Genomic DNA, 19,772 nt, shown 5'->3' with positions numbered 1-19,772 from the left:
CAATAAACTCCAGTGATTCCTTATTGCCTTTAGAATCAAATATAAGACCCCTGATTTTGCTTTAAAGCCCTGGATAACCGGGTCCCTTCCTACCTTTCTTCTCCTCATATTCATTACTCCCTACCATGTCTTCTTCAATCCAGTGACACTGGCCTCTTTTCTGTTTCATGAACAAAGGCCCTCTATCTCTTGGGGTCTGGCTTTTTCATTGGCTGTCTCCCATGCATGGACCGCTCTCCCTCCTCATCCCCACCTCCTGACTGCCTCCATCTCCTTCAAGTCTCAGTTAAAACCCTCCCCTTCATTCTAGAGCCTTCTGTCTTTTTATTACTTCCAATCTACCCTGTGTATATCATGTTTGTTTTCGTATTGTCTCCCCCATTAGACTGTGAGCTCCTTGAGGGCAGGGACTGTCTTTTGCCTTTCTTTGCATCCCTGGTGCCTAGCAGTGTCTGGAACATAGTAGGTACTTAATAAATGCTTACCGACTGACTCAGGAGACAACCATCTAGGACGGCCATGCTCCTTTTCGAATTTCAGTTTATCTGTGATAAATCTTGCTTTCAACATTTTTTCTTGACCTCACTATGCACTCTGCTTAATTAATTCATCTGTTGACAGCACTCTTCCCTTTGTTTATTCTAGGCCAGTAGACTGGCTGAAAGAAAAAACTTTTAAAAAACATTTCAGCACCTCCCTCACTCTCCCCCAAGGAAGGTGTGAGCCAGAAAGACAGAAAGCTTAAGAGGAAGAGCAGCTTGGCTGAAGCTTGTGCCATGCATTGGTCTGAGAGGTGATGCTGTCTTTTCCCAGAATGAGGGCGCACAGAGGAGGTGGGGCAGAGGAATAGAGTAGATGGGTAAGCCAACAGCTCTCTGTATCCTACAGTGGGACTTTGCATGAGGGTTTCATTATTTAGTTTGAAGCGTTCCAAGTTCTCAGAATACCAGCTATGGTTCCAGTCAAATAGAAATGTAAAAGTCCATTATGAAGCCAAGGCAACGGTAGGGTTTATTATTTTTTGCAGTAGGAAGAAATGATCTGTTATTCTAGACTGTTCATGCCTTGGCTTCCCTTCACAATTATACCTCGTTGAGAAATGATCATAGGCCCTCTCCACCCCCCACTTCCCAGTCAATTCACCAGTTCACAAAATATGTGTATTTTTTTGTGGGGTAGATTTTTTTCCTTTCCCCTCCATGATTCAGAGAGGAATCAGATTGGTACTTTAATATTTTTTTTTCTTTCACAACGCAGGATAAGGCTAATGGTTCCCTAGACAATAGAGCGCCATGTTACAACAGAGTTCACCTAGACTATAACATCTAGATCATGAGTCAAGCCGTGCTAACTTGGGCAAAGGACATCCTCTCTCTGAGCCTCAGTTTTCTCATTTGTAAACTAAGGGGACTAGATGAAAATTCTGAAAGTCTTGCTCAGCTCTAACATTCTATAGGTCTATGAAAATTTTATGAGTCTAATAATAAGAGCTAACATTTCCAGAGCACTTTAAAGTTTGAAAAGCATACTCTCTTCTTGAATCTAACAGTGCCCTGTGAGGAAGGGATTACCATCTGTTTGCTTGTTTGGGAGACAGACCTCTTATTTTATCAGTGTAAGGAACTTCCAGTGTGGAGGCTCCCTCCACTAATGCACATCAGATACTAGGCTGTAGCTTAGTCTAAGAGAGTTGCATGGGGGCACTAAGTGACTTGCCCATGATCACATTTAGGGGTCAAAGATAGGATTCAAACCCAGGTCTTTCTTATTATCTACTGTGCCACTTCCTCTTTCCTGAAGTGGGAAAAGAAATATGGTATATTGGAAAGAATGCTGGATTTGTGCTTCCTTCCTGTTTCTTTCACTTCCTATTAGTGTTACCTCATCTCTCAGTCTCAGGTTTCCCCTGTCCATAAAGCGGGGTGAAAAATCCTTGCACTGCCTGCTTTGCAGGCTTGTTGTCAAGAGCATGCTCAGTAAACAGTAACACGCTAAAGAAAAGGGAGTCTCTGTAACAGCCTTTTGGACTTTCTTCCCATATCATACTCCACCTCCCAATAGGCTTTTTGTTCTTCCTGCCTGGAATGCACTCACTCCTCCCTCACCTCAGCCTTTCACACTCCCTGGCTTCTGATAAGCCTTCAAAGCTCAGGTAAGTACGACTTTCTACAGGAAGCCTTTTCTGTTATCCTACTTGGATGCAAATTCTTTCCCCTGAAATTACCTTGTATTATTCTGTATTTTATAAAAACACTGATGCATATAGATGCACCATCTCCCCCAATAGAGTGTAAGCCCCCTGAAGACATCCAAGATTTCAGTTTTGTACTTACATCCCTATGCCCTAGCACACTGCCTGCCACATAGTAGGTGTTTAATAAAATACTTGTTGCTGGATCATTAAATTACCCATACTAGGAATCTACACTAATCTTAATGAATTCTTATTTTTAAATGTATCAGCGCACAAACATTTTTCAACCAGCAAGTGATAAACTAGTATTTAGGCTTGAGGCAGCTGTTGGCACGGTGGATAGAACTTTGGGCCTGGAGACAGGAAGACAGGAGTTTAAATCCTGTCTCATATATTTACTTGTTATTCAACCCTGCACCCTAAACCTCTCTGGGCTTCAGTTTCCTAATCTATAAAGTGGGGATAAGAATAGTGCATTATCTCCCAAGGTTATGGTGAGAATCAAATGAGAAAATACATAAGTATGTGTGTATACATATACATACATACATACATATATATGTATAAAGTGCTTTGCAAACTTTAAAGTGCTATATAAATGCCACTTATTATTATTGTTATCAACAAGAGCTACAGTGTCCATAGTTGATAAGGACTCTTATCAGTTACCCTTTGCAGAGAACATTTGTATTTTTAATAGAAATCATCGGTGCCTTAACCCAGCAGAGTAAACACTGGGGGCTTCACTCAAGAGAAAAGGCCCACAGGACAGCAAAATATGTGAAGCCACATTCATGACCAGTGGCCCAGCAGAAGCCAATTCTTGTCCTAGAGGAGGGGGCAAAGGGGCGTTGGCCAAATGGCTCTACTGGTTCCCTCCCCCTACTGCCCTTTCAGGGGCCCGCGCTCGGTCAGCCCTGTTGCTATCTCCTTACTTCTGCCAGGGCTTCAGCCTCCAAAGATTTGTGGTCTCCGAGGCTGCTGTGCCGAGTGGAGCCGCAGGTCGACCTCAGCGGGTGCCCATCGGCAAGGGGCTTCTTGTCCGGGTAGTTGATGCTGCCGGCACTTCCGAATGTTGCCATCCTCCGCTTCTCTGGGCTCTCGATCCTGCCTCGGTTGAGGGGGATTTTGTGGGGGCTGCTGGGGCAGGCAGCTGCTCGAGGTGGGGTGTCTATCCCTGGGCCCAGGCCCCGAGGTGGGCTGTGTGTGTCACCCCCACTCCGGCGACGGGGGATGGCAGCCCCATCTGATCTCAACCGTACTCTGCAAAGGAGCCATGGGGCAGGGGGTCATGGGGAGACAACTTTCAGACACCTCAGCTAACCCATGGGAATTTTAAAGGAGCTTTAGGTGAGCGTAATAAACCCTTAATAACTCAAACTTCCCTGATGTTCAATTTTTCATCATTTGAGTAACCATCAGCCTAGTTTTTCTATTTGCAAAAAAGTGGGGGGAGAGGTTTGCTAAGTGGACAAACTGTGTTGTTTATTTTATAAAAAGGGCAATGTTTAATCTACTTCCAAGAACAATCTGTTTTCAAAAATTTAGTGAACAATCTGCAGGCAATTAATGGGCTAATAATCATTTTTCCCCTAGTCATTAAAGCAGCACCAGCAGGACCTCAAATTGCGGATGCTTTGTTGGCAGCTAGAGTTCCAACACATGCTTTAAATAAGCAAAACTACATCTCTATAAAACATGCTCTGGATTCTGACTTTGGAATAAATGCCGACAGGCCTTCTCCCAAGAAAAATGCATCAGTGAGATCTCACTGGACCAGAAACACCCTCCAGTGGAATAGTTTTGCTAGCTTGCTGTCCCCCAAGAATGTACCTAGAGACAAAATGAGAAGCATCATTCACCTTGGACAAGTGACCATTTACGTCCAGGCTGTTGTCAGAGCACAGGATGTCTGTGTGAATTGGACGCTGTGTCAAGGTCCCTGGGGAAAATCTGAGCCATGCTCATGGAGGACTCATTCCACATTGGCCAGCAAGCACAGATGCTGGAGGGGAGAGCGTCTATTTATGATTTTGGTGTAGGGATGGTTGCAAGGGCAGGAAAGCAGCTAAGTGGGAAGGGTAAGCCCATCACCTGGCCCCTTGCTCAGGCATTTTGAGAGTTCAGTAGCATGGGCTAGATAGCATTCTATGGTAGAAAGGTCACTGGACTTAGTACTTGGGGAGTTGGGTTTCAGCGGCCACATTATTGACCAGTTGTGAGGTCCCTGGCGAATCACCAGAGGAGAATAATCCTTGCTTGCCTCATGCCTTGTGAGTATCAGATTGGATAATGAATGTGAAAGTGCTTTGTAAATATAAGCTATTGCATTCTATAAAGGTCACAAAAACACTCCAAAGAGGCTGTTTAGGCAGGGGGGGCAGGCTGGAAGGGGAGGGAGATGCTGTTTGAGTGTTTTGAGAAAGAAGGCTGCATAATAGGGGACTGGGTGTTAGATATGGCCAGGAATTCTTTAGCTAAAGCTAAGCAATGCCTGTGGGTGTCCCCCAGCAGGCCTGAGGCACAGACAGAGAAGAAGGGAAAAAGAAAAAGAAAGGTGAGGAGAAGAGGGAAGGAGAGAGGAGCTGATGGTGGGAAGGAAAAAAGAGAGAAGGGGAGAAATGGGAAAAGAAAGACAAAGAGAGAAAGTGATAGAAAGAAGAGGAGGAGACAGAAGAGAGAGAGAAGAGAAAGAAAGAAATGGATGGATAGAGGGAGGGAAAGAGAGAGGGACAGAGGGAGGGAGGGAGGGGGAGAGAGAGAGAGAGAGAGAGAGAGAGAGAGAGAGAGAGAGAGAGAGAGAGAGAGAGAGAGAAGGAGGGGGAAGGGAGGAGAAAGACAGAGAGACAGACAGAAAACTGAGAGTAAGAAAGAGAGAAGGGAGGAGACAGATAAGAAGGAGGTATGTATGATGGAGATTTGAATCCAGGTCCCTGTTGCCAACTTGTTTAACTCCTTCCTCCTCCCCACTCCCCACCCCATTAGTTTTATGCCAGATGTTCCTTTCATCAACTTTAGTTAACACATACCCATACAATCTAGCTTTGCCCAGCACCAAACTTGTGCTCACCTGCTAACTCTTCCCTCCCTCAAGCGCAAGAAGTCACGAGATATAGCAAAACAAGAGCCCGTCCCTACCGGCCCATCGCTCCCCCAAATCCATAGTCAGTGATGTGCTCTGTGGGGGACTGGAGGTCGTTCTTGGAAGAGGCTTTGTCATCCAACAGGGGCCCACTGCTGGCTTCACTGTCAGCCTTCTGGCTCAGGCTGTCCGAGAATGCATCATCCCTGGGAAGACCAATGGATGGTAGTCAAGGAGGGGAGCTGCCTTCCAGAGCACCAGAAATGAACAGGAAGGGTAGGTGCAGCAGATCTGCCCAAGGTATCCCCAAATCCCACTTATCCAGAATTTACTCCCCAGCCTGTGAGGAATTCAGATCTCATTCTTGCCCACAGCTAGACCTGACCTAATTCAGGTCTCAGCCTTTGCTTTGGCCATTGATGATGCCTTTAGCAGTTTCCCTCTGAATAAGAAAACACCAGACTTTTGTTTCCCCATATCTGGGCCTTTTCTTCCTCACACCATGAAGGGCCAGACCCCAGCAAAATCAAGGAATTCTGGCAAGGACAGACAGAGGACAGATTCAGTGGATCTTTATAGGAAGGATGCTGCCTGGTGAGCTAGGTGGTTGTATAGGATATCACTTGTGGCCTAAAAAATTGAAGGGAAGAAGCTGGAAGCCCACATCTCCTATCTTTCCACCCAGGACCCATTCTTGTATTATACTCATTTGTATATTCATCTTATTTCTTTCACCATTGTATTAGATTATAAACTCCTCCGAGTCAAGGACTATGCTATTTTTTCATCTCTATGTCTCCTGTGTGTAATATCATGTCTTAAATGTTGGCCCAGTGGATAGAGCTTAGGACCTGTAGTCAGGAAATCCTGAGTTCAAAACCTGCCTTGGACAATTACCTAGACATATTCATATACATACTTAGCTGTATGACCCTGGGGAAATCATTGAATGTCTAGCGGCCTCATTTTCTTTATCTATAAAATGAGGCTAATAATAGCACCTACTTCCAGGTTTGTTGTGAGGATAAAATGAGGAGCATTTTCTAAGTCTTAAAACACTATGTAAATGCCAGGTGTTATTATTATTGCTATTTATTATTATTATTATTATTATTCTTTAATTAGTGCTTACTGATTTTCATTCATTAAACTATGCAGGAGGCCAAATTTGGCTTCAATGTTCCTCCCATCCCCTTTCAACAATCTCCCTTTTTCAGCATCTCCCCAGACCCCAGGTATTTAGCTACCCAGAAGACACTACTCCAGAGTACTTGTACTTCAGACCATCCACTACCCCCATCAAAACTTACCTGTTCTGGGTCTTGTCTCTTCAGACCTTACTTGGAGGGAGACTGGGAAATTAATTTTATTTAAGGGATTAATGGATGGCAATGGCTTAATGTGGCCCATCTTCAGGATTAAATTTACATTCAGACAGAGACCCCCTGATTCCCTAACAGTGAGCATGAATGACATGTAGCTGGGTCAGGTAAGATCTATTTCTCAGGATCTTTGTCATTCTTTAAATTACAACAAATAAGCATTCAAAGTGCCTGACATGTCTATGTGTAAGGTTCAAATGCAATGAGCCTTAAGGGCCTGTTCTTTATAGGTGGCGGGATATAAAGATAAAAAGGGGCAGTTGACCCCCTCTTCCTGTCCACCTCTGAGAAGACAGATCCAGTGTGAGCCTTCCATGCATGTGAATGACAATATGAATCAACAGCTTGAAATGATGGGTAAAGACTGGCCTTGGTAGAGTCAAGAACGAATGGACCGAAGTATGAGGCCAACGACACTTTATGAGGACAACGATCTTTATATCTGTCCACCCAGAACAAGAGAGTTGTTTGCATATTTGTGAAGTATATCAGTGTGAAAGCAGAAGAGCTTCCAGTGCTTGGAAGCAGGTAAATGTTCTCAATGAACTAACTCAATCAAGGCTAAGTCGAGATCAAGAACATGGAACGCCCTGGCAAGAATCAGACTGATGCAGGTTAAGAAGGAAAGGAAGACCTCCCTCCTGTCTCACTTGGACCAGGCCAGGTAGCACCCAAGCCTACTCACATATCTTGCACAACGATGTACTGATGGGGGATGAGTCCGTCCACTCCATTGTGCCGGCCCTCCCACCAGTCTTCTGAGGCTCGGTGGTACAAGAGGAGCGAGGCCCCCTTCTTAAAGGACAGCTCTCGGGGGGACCGTCCCACATAGTCAAACTTGGCAATAGCTTCGATCTGCTCCACTTCTGAAAAGGGCAAGAAGAAGCAAGCATGTGAAAGCAAGTCATCTGCGGTCCAGGGAGGGTTGGGATCCTGAGGCTCAGACCAGCTAGCTTCCAGCTTCTTAAGGGATAGACAGGCAGAGCAGCCCAGACCAGGATTACAAACTAAGACATGCGGCTTCTAGTCTCAGCTCTGGGAAGTACTGTGTGACTCTGGACAAGTCACTCAAACTCTCTGAGTTTCAGGTCCTTGATCTATATAAAATAGCCACCAGGTCATACCCTTTGAACTCATTCTGTCTCAAGACATGACTCTCTCTTCTCAAAAATTTCCTCAATAAATCTGCCAAAATGACCTTTCTACAGCCCACAACCAACTGTGTCATTCCCCTCCTCAATAAACTCCAGTGACTCCCTATTGCTATGAAGATCAGGTACCACCACGTCCATTTCATATTTATAGCCTTTTACAACCTGGCATGCAGCCTTGTAACCCATTACTCCCCTTCACCCAAATCTGTAGCGTTGGGTGCAGTCACCCAGCCTTCTTGGTCTTCCTCGGACACGACACTTTCAACGTCCACCCCGCTTTGCACTGGCCCTCCCTCCATCCTGGGGTATATTTGCTCCCCACTTCTGCCCCTGAAATTTCTTCTTTTCTTCAAAACATAGCTCAAGCCTCACCTTCTACAGGAGCTGCTGGGGCCCTCTCCTACAAAACTGCCACATCATTTCATAGATTTACATGTGCATGTCTGGTTCCCCTCCCCCTTTAAAATGTCAGGTCCTTGAAGGCAGAAACAATTTCATATTCATCTTGGTAGCTGGAACCTAGGATACACTAAGTGCTTAAGAAATGGCTGTTGGGCATTCACTTGGCCTCTTTAGGGTTAACTCTGTGACCTTATTCTGCTAGTTTCTACAATCTCCTATTATAGGATCAAAGATTTGGAGCTGAATAAACCATTGACTCCAACCTTTCTCATTTCTAACAGATGAGGAAACTGAGGCAGTGGTTGTGACTTGCCCAGGGTCACACAGCTAGTTAGTGTCTGAGACAGAATTTGAACATGGGTCTTCCTGATGCTAAACCCAGTTCTTTTCTACTGTACCACCTAGTACAGTGTATCTACTATTGACTGGCACCTCCATCTGGAAATTAGAAGCCATTGTATGCACTCTAAAGGTAATGATCTGGTCAAGTTTTTGGCTGCCTATCATTGGGATGACCTTGAGGGTCTCTTAAGAGAAAGCCCAATTGTTCATCAGCAGAGACCAGAAGGGCAGGACTCTTCTTCTTTTGGGGGGAGGTGAGGCAATTGGGGTTAAGTGACTTGCCCAGGGTCACACAGCTAGTAAGTGTTAAGTGTCAGAGGCCAGATTTGAACTCAGGTTCTCCTGACTCCAGGGCTGGTGCTCTATCTACTGCACCACCTAGCTGCTCCCCAGGACAGGACTCTTAATTGACACCATGGTACAGTGGAAAATTACTGGCTCTGAAGTCAGAAGGCCAGGGTTCAAATCCTGCCTCAGCAGCTTATTGTCTGTGGAACCTTGGGCAATTCTGCTAACTCTGTTTTCTCATCTGTAGAGTGAAGGGTTTGGACTATTTGGCCTTCAGAGCAGATCTATACCACTTCGATCCTGTAAGGAAGACTGAAGAATCCGTGGCCTGCTACAAATCCAGCCCTTTAGCTGGATTCCTCTGAGCCCCTGAGGTGAGACTGGTTTGGGGCCCAGATGTTCTTGCCCAGGGAATAATTCCTGCCCTGGGGAGTTGCTTTGAGGCTCTACCTCACAGCAGAGGCTAGAGGACAAGGGCAGCTGAGAAGCCATGGAGGACTTCAAAGGGCTCTTAAAGTCATGGGTTCACAGCTGGACCAGACCTTAGAGATAACACAGTCATATCCTCCCCATCTACAGAGAAGGAAAGCCAGGCCCCACTTCTCAAGGTCACCTGGTATGTCAAATGCAGGAAATAATTTATGTCTATTCCTACAACTCAAGCAGAGTGTGGCTAAACTCCTACCAGAACCTAAGCCTTTCTCTCTCTGTCTGTTCTTCTACCTCTGAACACTGATATTCTCATTCTCTCTCTCTCTCTCTCTCCCTCTCTCCAAACCCTCTTCCTTCTTCCATGTGTTTGTCTATACCTCTTTCTCTCCTACTCTATAATCATCTGAGTGCCTTTCTCGTTATATTTTTAACTGACTATAATGTAGAAATGACATTCTTTAATTTTTTCCATTTCCACAATTATTTTTGTTTCCTCTTAAGTTAAATAGAAGATTGTTTAGTGCTTCATGTTACCCTCTCTCCACAAATTAAAATCCTTTTTTTAGATGGGTGTGGCTCTATATTGTTTTCTTTGCCTCCTGAGTCAGTGGTCATCATAAAAAGGCTCTTTACCCTCACCCTAAGACCATCTTTCTCATACTCCCTAAGTGCATGTACATGCGATGCCTAACAGATCTCAATATTTCAGTTGACCTACTTCCTAGCAGCACTGTGACAAGAATGAGAATAAGTGCTTTAGAAATGAATGTGAGCTTGCTAGAGGAAAAGCATGATATAAAACCAGGGCGTTGTCATTGCAGCAAGCTCCCTGCTAGCACACATGGCTGGGGATTTCTGGTTAATCAAATATTCTGCCTGATAAAAAATTATCCTGCAAACATTTTGGAGAACTATATGGCAATATTCATTAGCACAGTGGTGAGTATCCCTGCCTCTCACACACAAGATTGGGGTTTGATTCCCCAAGGGAGAAGTTTCTTAGGCAGCTAAATGGTGCAGTGAATAGAGTACTGGGCTAGGAATCAGGAAGACTCATTTTCCTGAGTTCAAATCCAGCTTTGAACACTTGCTAGCTGTGTGACCCTGGGCCACCTGTTTGTCTCAGTCTCCTCATCTGTAAAATGAGCTGGAGAAGGAAAAGGCAAACCACTCCAGTATCTTTGCCAAGAAAACTCCAAATGTGGTCAGGAAGAGTTGGAAATAACTGAACAACAATAATACCAAAACTGTTCGTGCATTTCAAGTAAATGATCGTCCCACTGCTAGGGCTCTCAGCTAAAAACATTAGCAAGGTGGAGGGATGGAGTAGGGAATAGGATCAGTCTGTGATTACCTCTAATCTGTCCTGTTTTAACTTCTAAGATGGTAAATATCAATAGATATAACCCACATAAACAAAAGCTCTTGAGGGGAGTCCTCAATCATTTTTTTTTGTCGGGGCAATGAGCATTAAGTGACTTGCCCAGGATCACATAGCTATTAAGTGTCAAGTGTCTGAGGCCAGATTTGAACTCAGGTACTCCTGAATCCAGGGCTGGTGCTTTATCCACTGCGCCACCTAGCTGCCCCCTCAATCATTTTTAAGAGTACAAAGGGTTCCTGGGACCAAAAACTCCAGATGTACTTGCTCAGAGGGTCAGCCCGGAAGTGAAGAAAACCAGGATGCAAGTCAAACTTCTGATACACACTGCCGTGTGACCCTGGGAAAGTCACTTAACCAGCCAGTGCCCTACTACCACCTAGAATTCGAATCACAGTCAGAATCTGATACGCAATTCATTTGTGTATGCCTTGTTAAAAGCTAAGGGTTTGGGGCAGCTAGGTGGCACAGTGGATAAAGCATCGGCCCTGGATTCAGGAGGACCCGAGTTCAAATCCAGCCTCAGACACTTGACACTTACTAGCTGTGTGACCCTGGGCAAGTCACTTAACCCTCATTGCCCCACCAAAAAAAGAAAAAAAAAAAAGCTAAGGGTTTGGAGTGAAATGTCATCTGCTCTTTTAGATGTTCAATTTGTTGTTTTTTTTGTTGACAGCTAAATTTATAATGTTTTTCTTTTGGAGAATGGACATAGGACTATGTATTCTCAGAGAAATCAAATATTTTAAGTGTATTGAGTATTATTTCTAAACTGGACATCATATCCCAGCTTTGCAACTTACTGCCTGTGAAACCTTGGACAAATCTCTTTGTCTGGGTTTTAAGTTTCTTCATCTGAAAAAATGAGGGATGTTGGATTAGATAATCTCAAATGTCATTGATTTGAATGGAAAGGGATCTTAGAAGCCATTTAGTCAAACTCCCTCATTTTACAGATGAGGAAACTGAGGATCAGAAAGCTAAATGACTTGCTCAATTAATTTATACAAGTAATCGTGCTAGAGGAAGATTTGAACCCAAGCACCACATTCTAAAGCAGGTCTCAACCTTTCTGTGTGTTGTGAACACTTTTGTCAGTCTGATGAATAATATTTCTAAATTTGTAAAATAAAACACATGGGATCCCAAAAGAAACCAATTACATTAAAATCCAGGTATCAAAAAATGGTTGGTTTTTTTTGTTTTTGTTTTTGTTTTTTGGCAGGGCAATGGGGTTTAAGTGACTTGCCCAGGGTCACACAGCTAGTAAGTGTCTGAGGCTGGGTTTTGAACTAAGGTCCTCCTGAATCCAAGGCTAGTGCCTTATCCATTGCGCCACCTAGCTTCCCCCCAAAAAAATGTTTTTTAAAGTTCATGGACCTTGGGTAAAGATTCCCTTGTGTAGAGGAATGGTGTTGAATTTGGAGTTAGACAGATTGAGTTCAAATCCATGCTCTTAGTAAGTCACTAAACTCTAGTCCTCAGTTTCCTAGTCTATAAAATGCATAATTAACAAGGTTCCTTTTAGTGTTTCTAAACAAGAGGATCCTATAATTTCAGCTTTGACAACTCATGATTTTTATTTATTCAAATAATCATATTTTATAGCACTCCAAGATTTACTAAGTATATTTTTCATATAACTTTATGAGGTTATCATACAAATATTTTAACTGCAATTTTAATAAGCTGTGATTTCACTTGTGCAGAGATACCCTCAAGAGGAAAATCCTTGTACCAATGCAGATGGCATCTGTTGGGCAACATCTAGTCCTAGAGAGTTGCCTGGGGCACTGAGGAGTTAAGAGATTAGTTTAGGGTCACACAGCTGGTGTAAATCAAAGGCTGGATTTCGCCAAGTCGAACCACTGTTAGGCCACCTCTACCCCCTTGTACCAAAGAGGAAACAGACTCTACCATTTTATTATTTGATCATGACTGATGAGGAAAACCAACCTCTCGATAGAACAGATTAAACCAAAGAAGCAGCTATGGACTCTTTGTGTTAATTGTGTACAACCTGCCATTACAGGCACTCATATGCAAATGAAGTATGCATATCAATTAGCAAAATGTCAGCCTTTCAGGAAAGGGAAGGGCAACCTACAGGACTCTGCTTCTAAATAGAGCACCAACAGGAAGCACTACAGTGGGGATCACAGCTTGATTTTCAAGAGAGAACTTTACAAATTCCCCTAGGAATAGGGAACATATTAGCAACCATTTCCATCTTTTTAGCTTGAGATGCTGGGCTTTCACTCTTTGAGATCTCTTTGTTTTTACCGATTTTCATCCAGTCAGTTAATATCTTCTCATTACCATTCTCTTGGGGCAGTTACCACCAGCAGGGATAGGAGCTCCACCTCCCCCCCCCCCCATTCCCCTGCCCACAAAATACCATTCGCACTCCTTAGCTCGGTAGACAAAGGCCACCCATTTTGTCACTTAACCTCTGTGGGCCTCAGTGTCCTCATCTGTAAAATGAGGACATAAGACTAAATGACTTTAATGGTCCATTCCAATTCTAGCCTTATCTCCCTTTGCTTCAACCATAATGATCTGTCGCAATCCCCCTCCCACATTCCTTGTGCTTTCCTATCTTTGTTTAAGGTGTTCCCCAGCCTAGAAGACCTTTCTCCCTGCTTTCCACTTGTCCAAACTCTGCTTGTCCTTCAGGGACCTGTTCAGGTTCTGTCTGAACCCTGAAGTTGAGTGATCTCAGACTCTCTACACCAGGGACTCTTAACCTTGTTTATGTGCTGGATGTCCTTGGCAGTAGCTTGGGGAAGCCTATGGACTCCTCTGAATAATTTTTTAAAGGCATAAAATAAAATATATGGTATTACTAGGGAAACCAATTGTATTGAAGTACATTTATCAAAGTATATTCTTGTGTGTGTGTGTGTGTGTGTGTGTGTGTGTGTGTGTGAGGCAATTGGGGTTAAGTGACTTGCCTAGGGTCACACAGCTAGTAATAAGTGATAAGTGATTAGTGATAAGTGTCTGAGGCCAGATTTGAACTCAGGTCCTCCTGAATCCAGGGCCAGTGCTCTATCCACTGCACCACCTAGCTGTCCCCAAAATATATTCTTTTTTTTGTTGTTTTGTTTTGTTTTGTTTTTAGTGAGGCAATTGGGGTTAAGTGACTTGCCCAGGGTCACACAGCTAGTAAGTGTTAAGTGTCTGAGGCCACATTTGAACTCAGTTACTCCTGACTCCAGGGCCAGTGCTCTATCCACTGTGCCACCTAGCTGTCCCCAAAATATATTCTTAAAAAACCCAAATTCCCAGATTCCAGGTTAAGAACCCATGCTCTTGAGCAGAAATGTCAAACATTCAGGCCCCCTGCCACAACACTCATCAGTGCACAGGAACCAGTTAAGATGTTATTGGGGAATATTTGAGAAAATAAATAAAAACATAGATAGATAACATATCATTTTTGGTTTTTGCTTGTTTGTTTTTTGCAGGGCAATGGGGGTTAAGTGACTTGCCCAGAGTCACACAGCTAGTAAGTGTCAAGTGTCTGAGGCCAGATTTGAACTCAGGTCCTCCTGAATCCAGGGCCAGTGCTTTAACCACTGCACTATCTAGCTGCCCCCAATAACATATCATTTTTAAAACTAAGCAAAAATGTAGCTTGAAGGGATCCTTATATATGGCTTAGTGGTCCCCATTTCTATTTGATACCACTGCTCTGTAGGATTTTTTGAAAGTCATTTGGCGCTAACCCCATACCAGAATGTGTGTGTGTGTGTGTGTGTGTGTGTGTGTGTGTGTGTGTGTAAATATGAAGAGAAAGAAGAAAGAAGAAAGAGAGGGGAAAAAGAGGGAAGAAGAGAGAGATGGAGGAAGGGAGGGAAGGGAGAGAGAGAGAGAAGGAGGGAAAGAGGGAGGGAGGGGGGAGAGAGCCCCTCTCTTTAGAAACTCCTTGAGAGCAGAACTATAAATTAGGCTCTTCCCAGCTAAGATTTCATCCACTTATTTTTCCTAACTCCATTAGCAATTCTCAGTTTGGTGTGGTTCCTGATGGCCACATTTAGTGAGCAGGAGATGAAACAGAAGGAAAATCCATCTACTTTCATTTCCTGTCTCTGAGCCTTTGCAGAGACTGTTCCATGCCTGAAATCCATTCGTTCCTCACCTCTACCTCTAGACTCGTCAGCTTCTATAAAAGATCTGATCAAGGGCTACCTCCTCTATGAGACCTTTCCCAATTCCTAAAGGCGTTAATCTCTCTCTCTCCACACCACTCCCCCCCACCCCTAACACACAATTACCTTGTATTTCTTTCGTGTGTGTGTGTGTGTGTGTGTGTGTGTGTGTGTATTTGGTGAGGCAATTGGGATTAAGTGACTTGTCCAGGGTCACACAGCTAGTAAGTATCAAGTGTCTGAGGCCAGGTTTGATCTCAGGTCCTCCTGAAATCAAGGCCAGTGCTTTATCCACTGTACCACCTAGCTACCCCTATTTTATATATATTTTGAATTTACTTACATATCTTTATGTTTTCTCTCTAGTAGAATGTAAGCTTTTTGAGGGAAGGCACAGTTTCCTTTTTGGTCTATGTATCTCTGGTGCCCAACACAGTGCCTAGCATATTATAAATGCTTAATATATGCTTGATAAAATTATTATTTAAATGCAAATATTAAGCAAGTGTAAAATTAAGTTATTAAATAAACTATTAAGTAAATGTAAATATTAAGTGCTCGATTGATTTTTTTTTTATTATTTGTCCTTCCTCCACCCCCATCTACTCAACTTCTTCCATTAACTCCGTGACCATGGCTAAGTTCCCTCTCCTCCCTTGTCTCTTCTGTAAAATCTGGAGGAAGGATGACATGATTTCCAAAGTCCCTGCCAGCTCTCCAAGAGAGGAGTGTTTGCCCTGTGTTCAGCAAGGATATCATCACAGCAGCTGGGCTTGATGCTCTATTAGTGAGATGGTGTTTAATGGAGAGCAGTGATGAAACAGTTAAGCAGGCTTCGCTCGGCTGCATCTCTGAGAGATGTTTTTCTATCATCCTCTGAAATTGGCGAAGCAAAAAATAAAATAAAATAATGGAATGACAGCACAGCTAAGTGGGCCAAATTAACCGAGATCTTTCAATAACCATTACATTTCCGTTAGAATACAGAGTCTACTTTCATTCCATCTGCTGTCGCCTTGAATTTGATTCTCAGCAGCCTGCTAGAACGAGACTGTGACCTACCTTTCTGCCTAGCAACAGAGCCAGAAAAGTAAGTGGGTCTGCAAACCACAGCGAGGAATCCTGCCCCGGGGAGAGAATGCTTTATCTCCAAGGGTTTTCTTGGAACCAGGCAACCTCTGTTGATAAATAGCTCTCTCTATACCTAAAGGTATGCAGGGACAAGGGGGAATGAGGCAGCCCCTGAGACCTTTACCTCTGCTTTTACCCCATGGCAATCCCTGGCTCAGATGCCAGGCTGGATGCAGGGTGGGGCCCGAGATCTGTGAAGGGAGGAAAGAACTGGACCCATGGATGAACAGCAAGATGAGAGAGCCCAGATCCACGTGCATGTGCAAGTGCCAATAAAATGTAACTGGAAGGGGTCAGTTAGGTGGCACAGTGGATAAAGTACCAGCCCCGGATTCAGAAGGACCTGAGTTCAAATCCAGCTGCCTACACTTGACAGTTACTAGCTACATGACCCTGGGCAAGTCACTTAACCTCCATTGCCCTGAAAAATAAAAAATAAAATAAAATGTAACTGGAAGAGTCAACATTTCTACAGTACTTTAAGGTGGGCAAAATGTTTTGCATAGATTATCTCATCTGACTTCATGAAAACCCGGTGATGTAGATGCATTGTTCTTAACACTTGTGCCCCATTTCACAGTTGAAGAAACAGGCAAAGAGAGGTTAAGTGACATGTCCCCCTGGTCACAGCTGGTATCTGAGGCAGGTTTCAAATACTAGTCTTCCTGACTCCAAGTACAACCCTATTCACTATATCATATTGCCGATAAGTATGATAACAATACGGGCCTCTAAGTGGCTCAGTGGACAGCACTTACTATGTGTTTGTGATGGTTCTTCATCTATATCATGCCCACTAAGTACTAAGCTGAATCTCATGGCCCTGTCTGAGGCCTTCTTTGTTTTCCCTTCTATACTCTCTCATTTGGTGATATCATCTCCCATACACTCAATTATCATCTCTATGTACATAATTCCCAGATCTATATATCCAGCCCTAACCTCTCTCCTGAGCTTCAGTCCTACATCACAAAGTCCCTTTGGGCATCTTCAACTGGATGTCCTATAGACATCTCAACTTAAACAGAACTGCTTATCTTCTCCTCTAAGCCTTCGTTTCTTGCAAAAATCCCTGTCCTGATGGAGGTTGGCACCATCACCCTCCCAGTTATCCTTCCCTACAACTTCCATGCCTCCTCAGTTTCTCACTCTCAGCCCACATACCTAATCCATTACCAAATATGGTCATTTCAAGCTTTACAGCATCTCTTGTCTATGAGCCCTTCTCTCTACTTCCACAGCTGTCCCTGTAGACCAGGCCCTTTCTGCTTGAGCATTGCAATAGCCTTCTAACTGGTCTCCCTGCCTTGAGACTCTTCCTACTCCAATCTTGCCTCCACTTTGCTGCCAAGGTCTGCACAGGTCTGGCCATGCCATGCTCCTCCTGTTCACCGAGTCTCAACAGTTCCTTATTGCCTCCAGGATGAAATATAAAATCCTGTTTGAATTTAAAACACTCCATAACTTGGCCCCTTACTACCTTTCCAGTCTTTTTATACTTTACTCTCCTATGATTCGGTCACACTCTCCTACTTACAGTGCCTCCAACCCAATACTTAATCACCTGTTTCTGTGCCTTTGTAATGGTTGTCTCCCATGCCCAAGCAGCTAGGTGGCACAGTGGATAGAACCCTGGGCCTGGAGTAAGAAAGGCCTGAGTTCAAATCCAGCCTTAAACACTAGCTTTGTGACCATGAACAAGTTATTTAATCTTTGTTTGCCTCAGTTTCCTCAACTGTGATATGGGGATAAAAATAACACCTACCTCATAGGGTTGTTGTGAGGATCAAATGAGATAGTATTTATGGAGTGCTTATCACAGTGCCTAGTGCACAGTAGCCACTATTTAAATGCTAGTTAATATTATTGTTATCATCACCATCATCATCATTGGGCCTAGAATGCTCAGCTCAGATCCTGTCTTCTGAAGGAGGCCTTGCCAAGCTTTCTCCCCTTCCCAGGCACAGGAGCCTTCCCTCTGAGATGACCTTCCAGCTATTCTCTATATAAACTTGTTATGTGTTGTTTGTATATTGCCTTTCCCATTAGAATGTAAGCTCCTTGAGGGAAGGGACTATTTTTGCTTTGTGTTGTTTCCCAATGCTCAGAACAGGGCTTGGCACATGGTGAGTGCTTAACAATGCTTGTTGACTGAATCATTATTTATCTGCCTCTCTCTCAAAATATATACATACAAAACTATATGTGTATACATACATACATATACATATACATATATACACACATATATGTATGTGAAACATTACACTGGAAAACTACAAAGGGTTGGAGAGTAGAGGAAGAAGACATTACTTCCAAAAGGAAGGATCGGAGAAAGTTTCAAGGAGGTGGTGGGGTTTAAGCTGGGCCTTGAAGGATGGATAGAATATTATCAACAACTACAACAAAGATGGAGAAGGGTAGTCCACGCATCAGGAATGTGCTCAAAAGCATGGGGATGGGAAAGTGCATGATACCGGACTTGGGGATGGCAAGTAGGTTGGTTTGGTCAGTCCTGAAAACTATCCCATCTCTAGTCTTTCTTACACGGATAAGCTTTTAGAAAGAGTAGTCAACACTTGCTGCCTCCATTGCCCTCCAGAGGTTCACTCCTCACCTCTCTGCAAGCTGGATTCTATTACCTCCACAATCATTGACACTGCACCCTCAGATGCCACTAACGACTGTTTAATCATCAAACCCAATGGCTATCTTTTCTAGGTCCTCATTCTGAAGCATGTGACACTGCTGACCTCTGTGTCTCTCTTTACTCCACCCTGCTCTGCTCTTCCCCATATTCTGTCAGCTTCTAGGCATCTTTTTTTTTTTTTTTTGTGGGGCAATGAGGGTTAAGTGACTTGCCCAGAGTCACACAGCTAGTAAGTGTCAAGGGTCTGGGGCCGGATTTGAACTCAGGTCCTCCTGAATCCAGGGCTGGTGCTTTATTCACTGCACCACCTAGCTGCCCCCTGTCAGCTTCTAATATATTATCTTGGCTTTCCTCCTACCTCTTGGGCTATTCCTTCATTGGATCATCTTCCTCCTCACACTCTTAAAAAACATTCTGCCTTTGATCTCTGTCTACAAAAACGCTTATCTTTGGTCTTCTCTCTCTACAGAGACTCTGCCTTTGGTCTTCTCTCTACATTCTCTTCCCAAATAATCTTGGAAATTGTTGTGGCTTTAGGGATCACCTCTGGGTTGATGACTTCTGACTCTATCTTCAGCCCAGATCTCTCAGATGAATTCCATCTAGACTTTCCTGTCCTAGTGGTTTCTGGACATCTATTTACTGGTCTGTGGGCCTGTAGTATAATCATGCTGTGGTTTTACAGCAGGAAAAAACCCTCAGACACCATCTAATCCAACACTTTCATTTTACAGATGAGGAGCTAAGTGTTGTGGCCAAGGTCACGGAGGGTCTCTACCTGGTGACACCTCTCCCTGGTAAGGGAGATGGAAAATAAACCAAAGGTGATAAGCCATGGTTTCAGTCTTGGAGATTGGCAAAAGAGAGGGGTTGTTTGCTGAAAGAAGGAAGTCAGGAGGACAGCTCTGTTTTAGAGAGAAGGAGATGCCTTTTGGTGGTGCCTGAAATCGTCAATAATCAGAATTAGATCTCCTTTGTGCCATCTTTCTAAAGACCCAATAATTAGGGCCATTCAGGCAGGAGAAAGATCTCTCTGTTGTGGCTTCAAAGGAAATCAATGAAAACTCTGAGTCATGCAATACCAAGCAGGTGACAGCCTGTCTCTGGGGGAGCAGGCGGGGTGTGGAATGCTAAATTTCTTTCACCGGGTGGGGGGTGGAGGACACCACTGAACAAGTTA

The 19,772-nt window shown here is 43.8% G+C and overlaps 1 protein-coding gene across 1 annotated transcript in view; it reads right to left on the bottom strand.

The window, feature by feature from the left end:
* Positions 1-19,772, bottom strand: part of SRGAP3 (SLIT-ROBO Rho GTPase activating protein 3) — a 301,360-nt gene that overhangs the window by 8,776 nt on the left and 272,812 nt on the right. Inside the window, 3 exon segments of the mRNA XM_043982005.1 lie at positions 3,130-3,457; positions 5,333-5,482; positions 7,344-7,524. Of these exon segments, the coding sequence (XP_043837940.1) occupies positions 3,130-3,457; positions 5,333-5,482; positions 7,344-7,524 (659 nt within the window).

Source organism: Dromiciops gliroides, chromosome 1, assembly GCF_019393635.1.
Source record: "Dromiciops gliroides isolate mDroGli1 chromosome 1, mDroGli1.pri, whole genome shotgun sequence".
NCBI classification, from domain to species: Eukaryota; Metazoa; Chordata; class Mammalia; order Microbiotheria; family Microbiotheriidae; genus Dromiciops; species Dromiciops gliroides.
The sequence above is the reverse complement of the archived record's forward strand: the minus strand, read 5'-3'. Positions and strand labels throughout refer to the sequence as shown.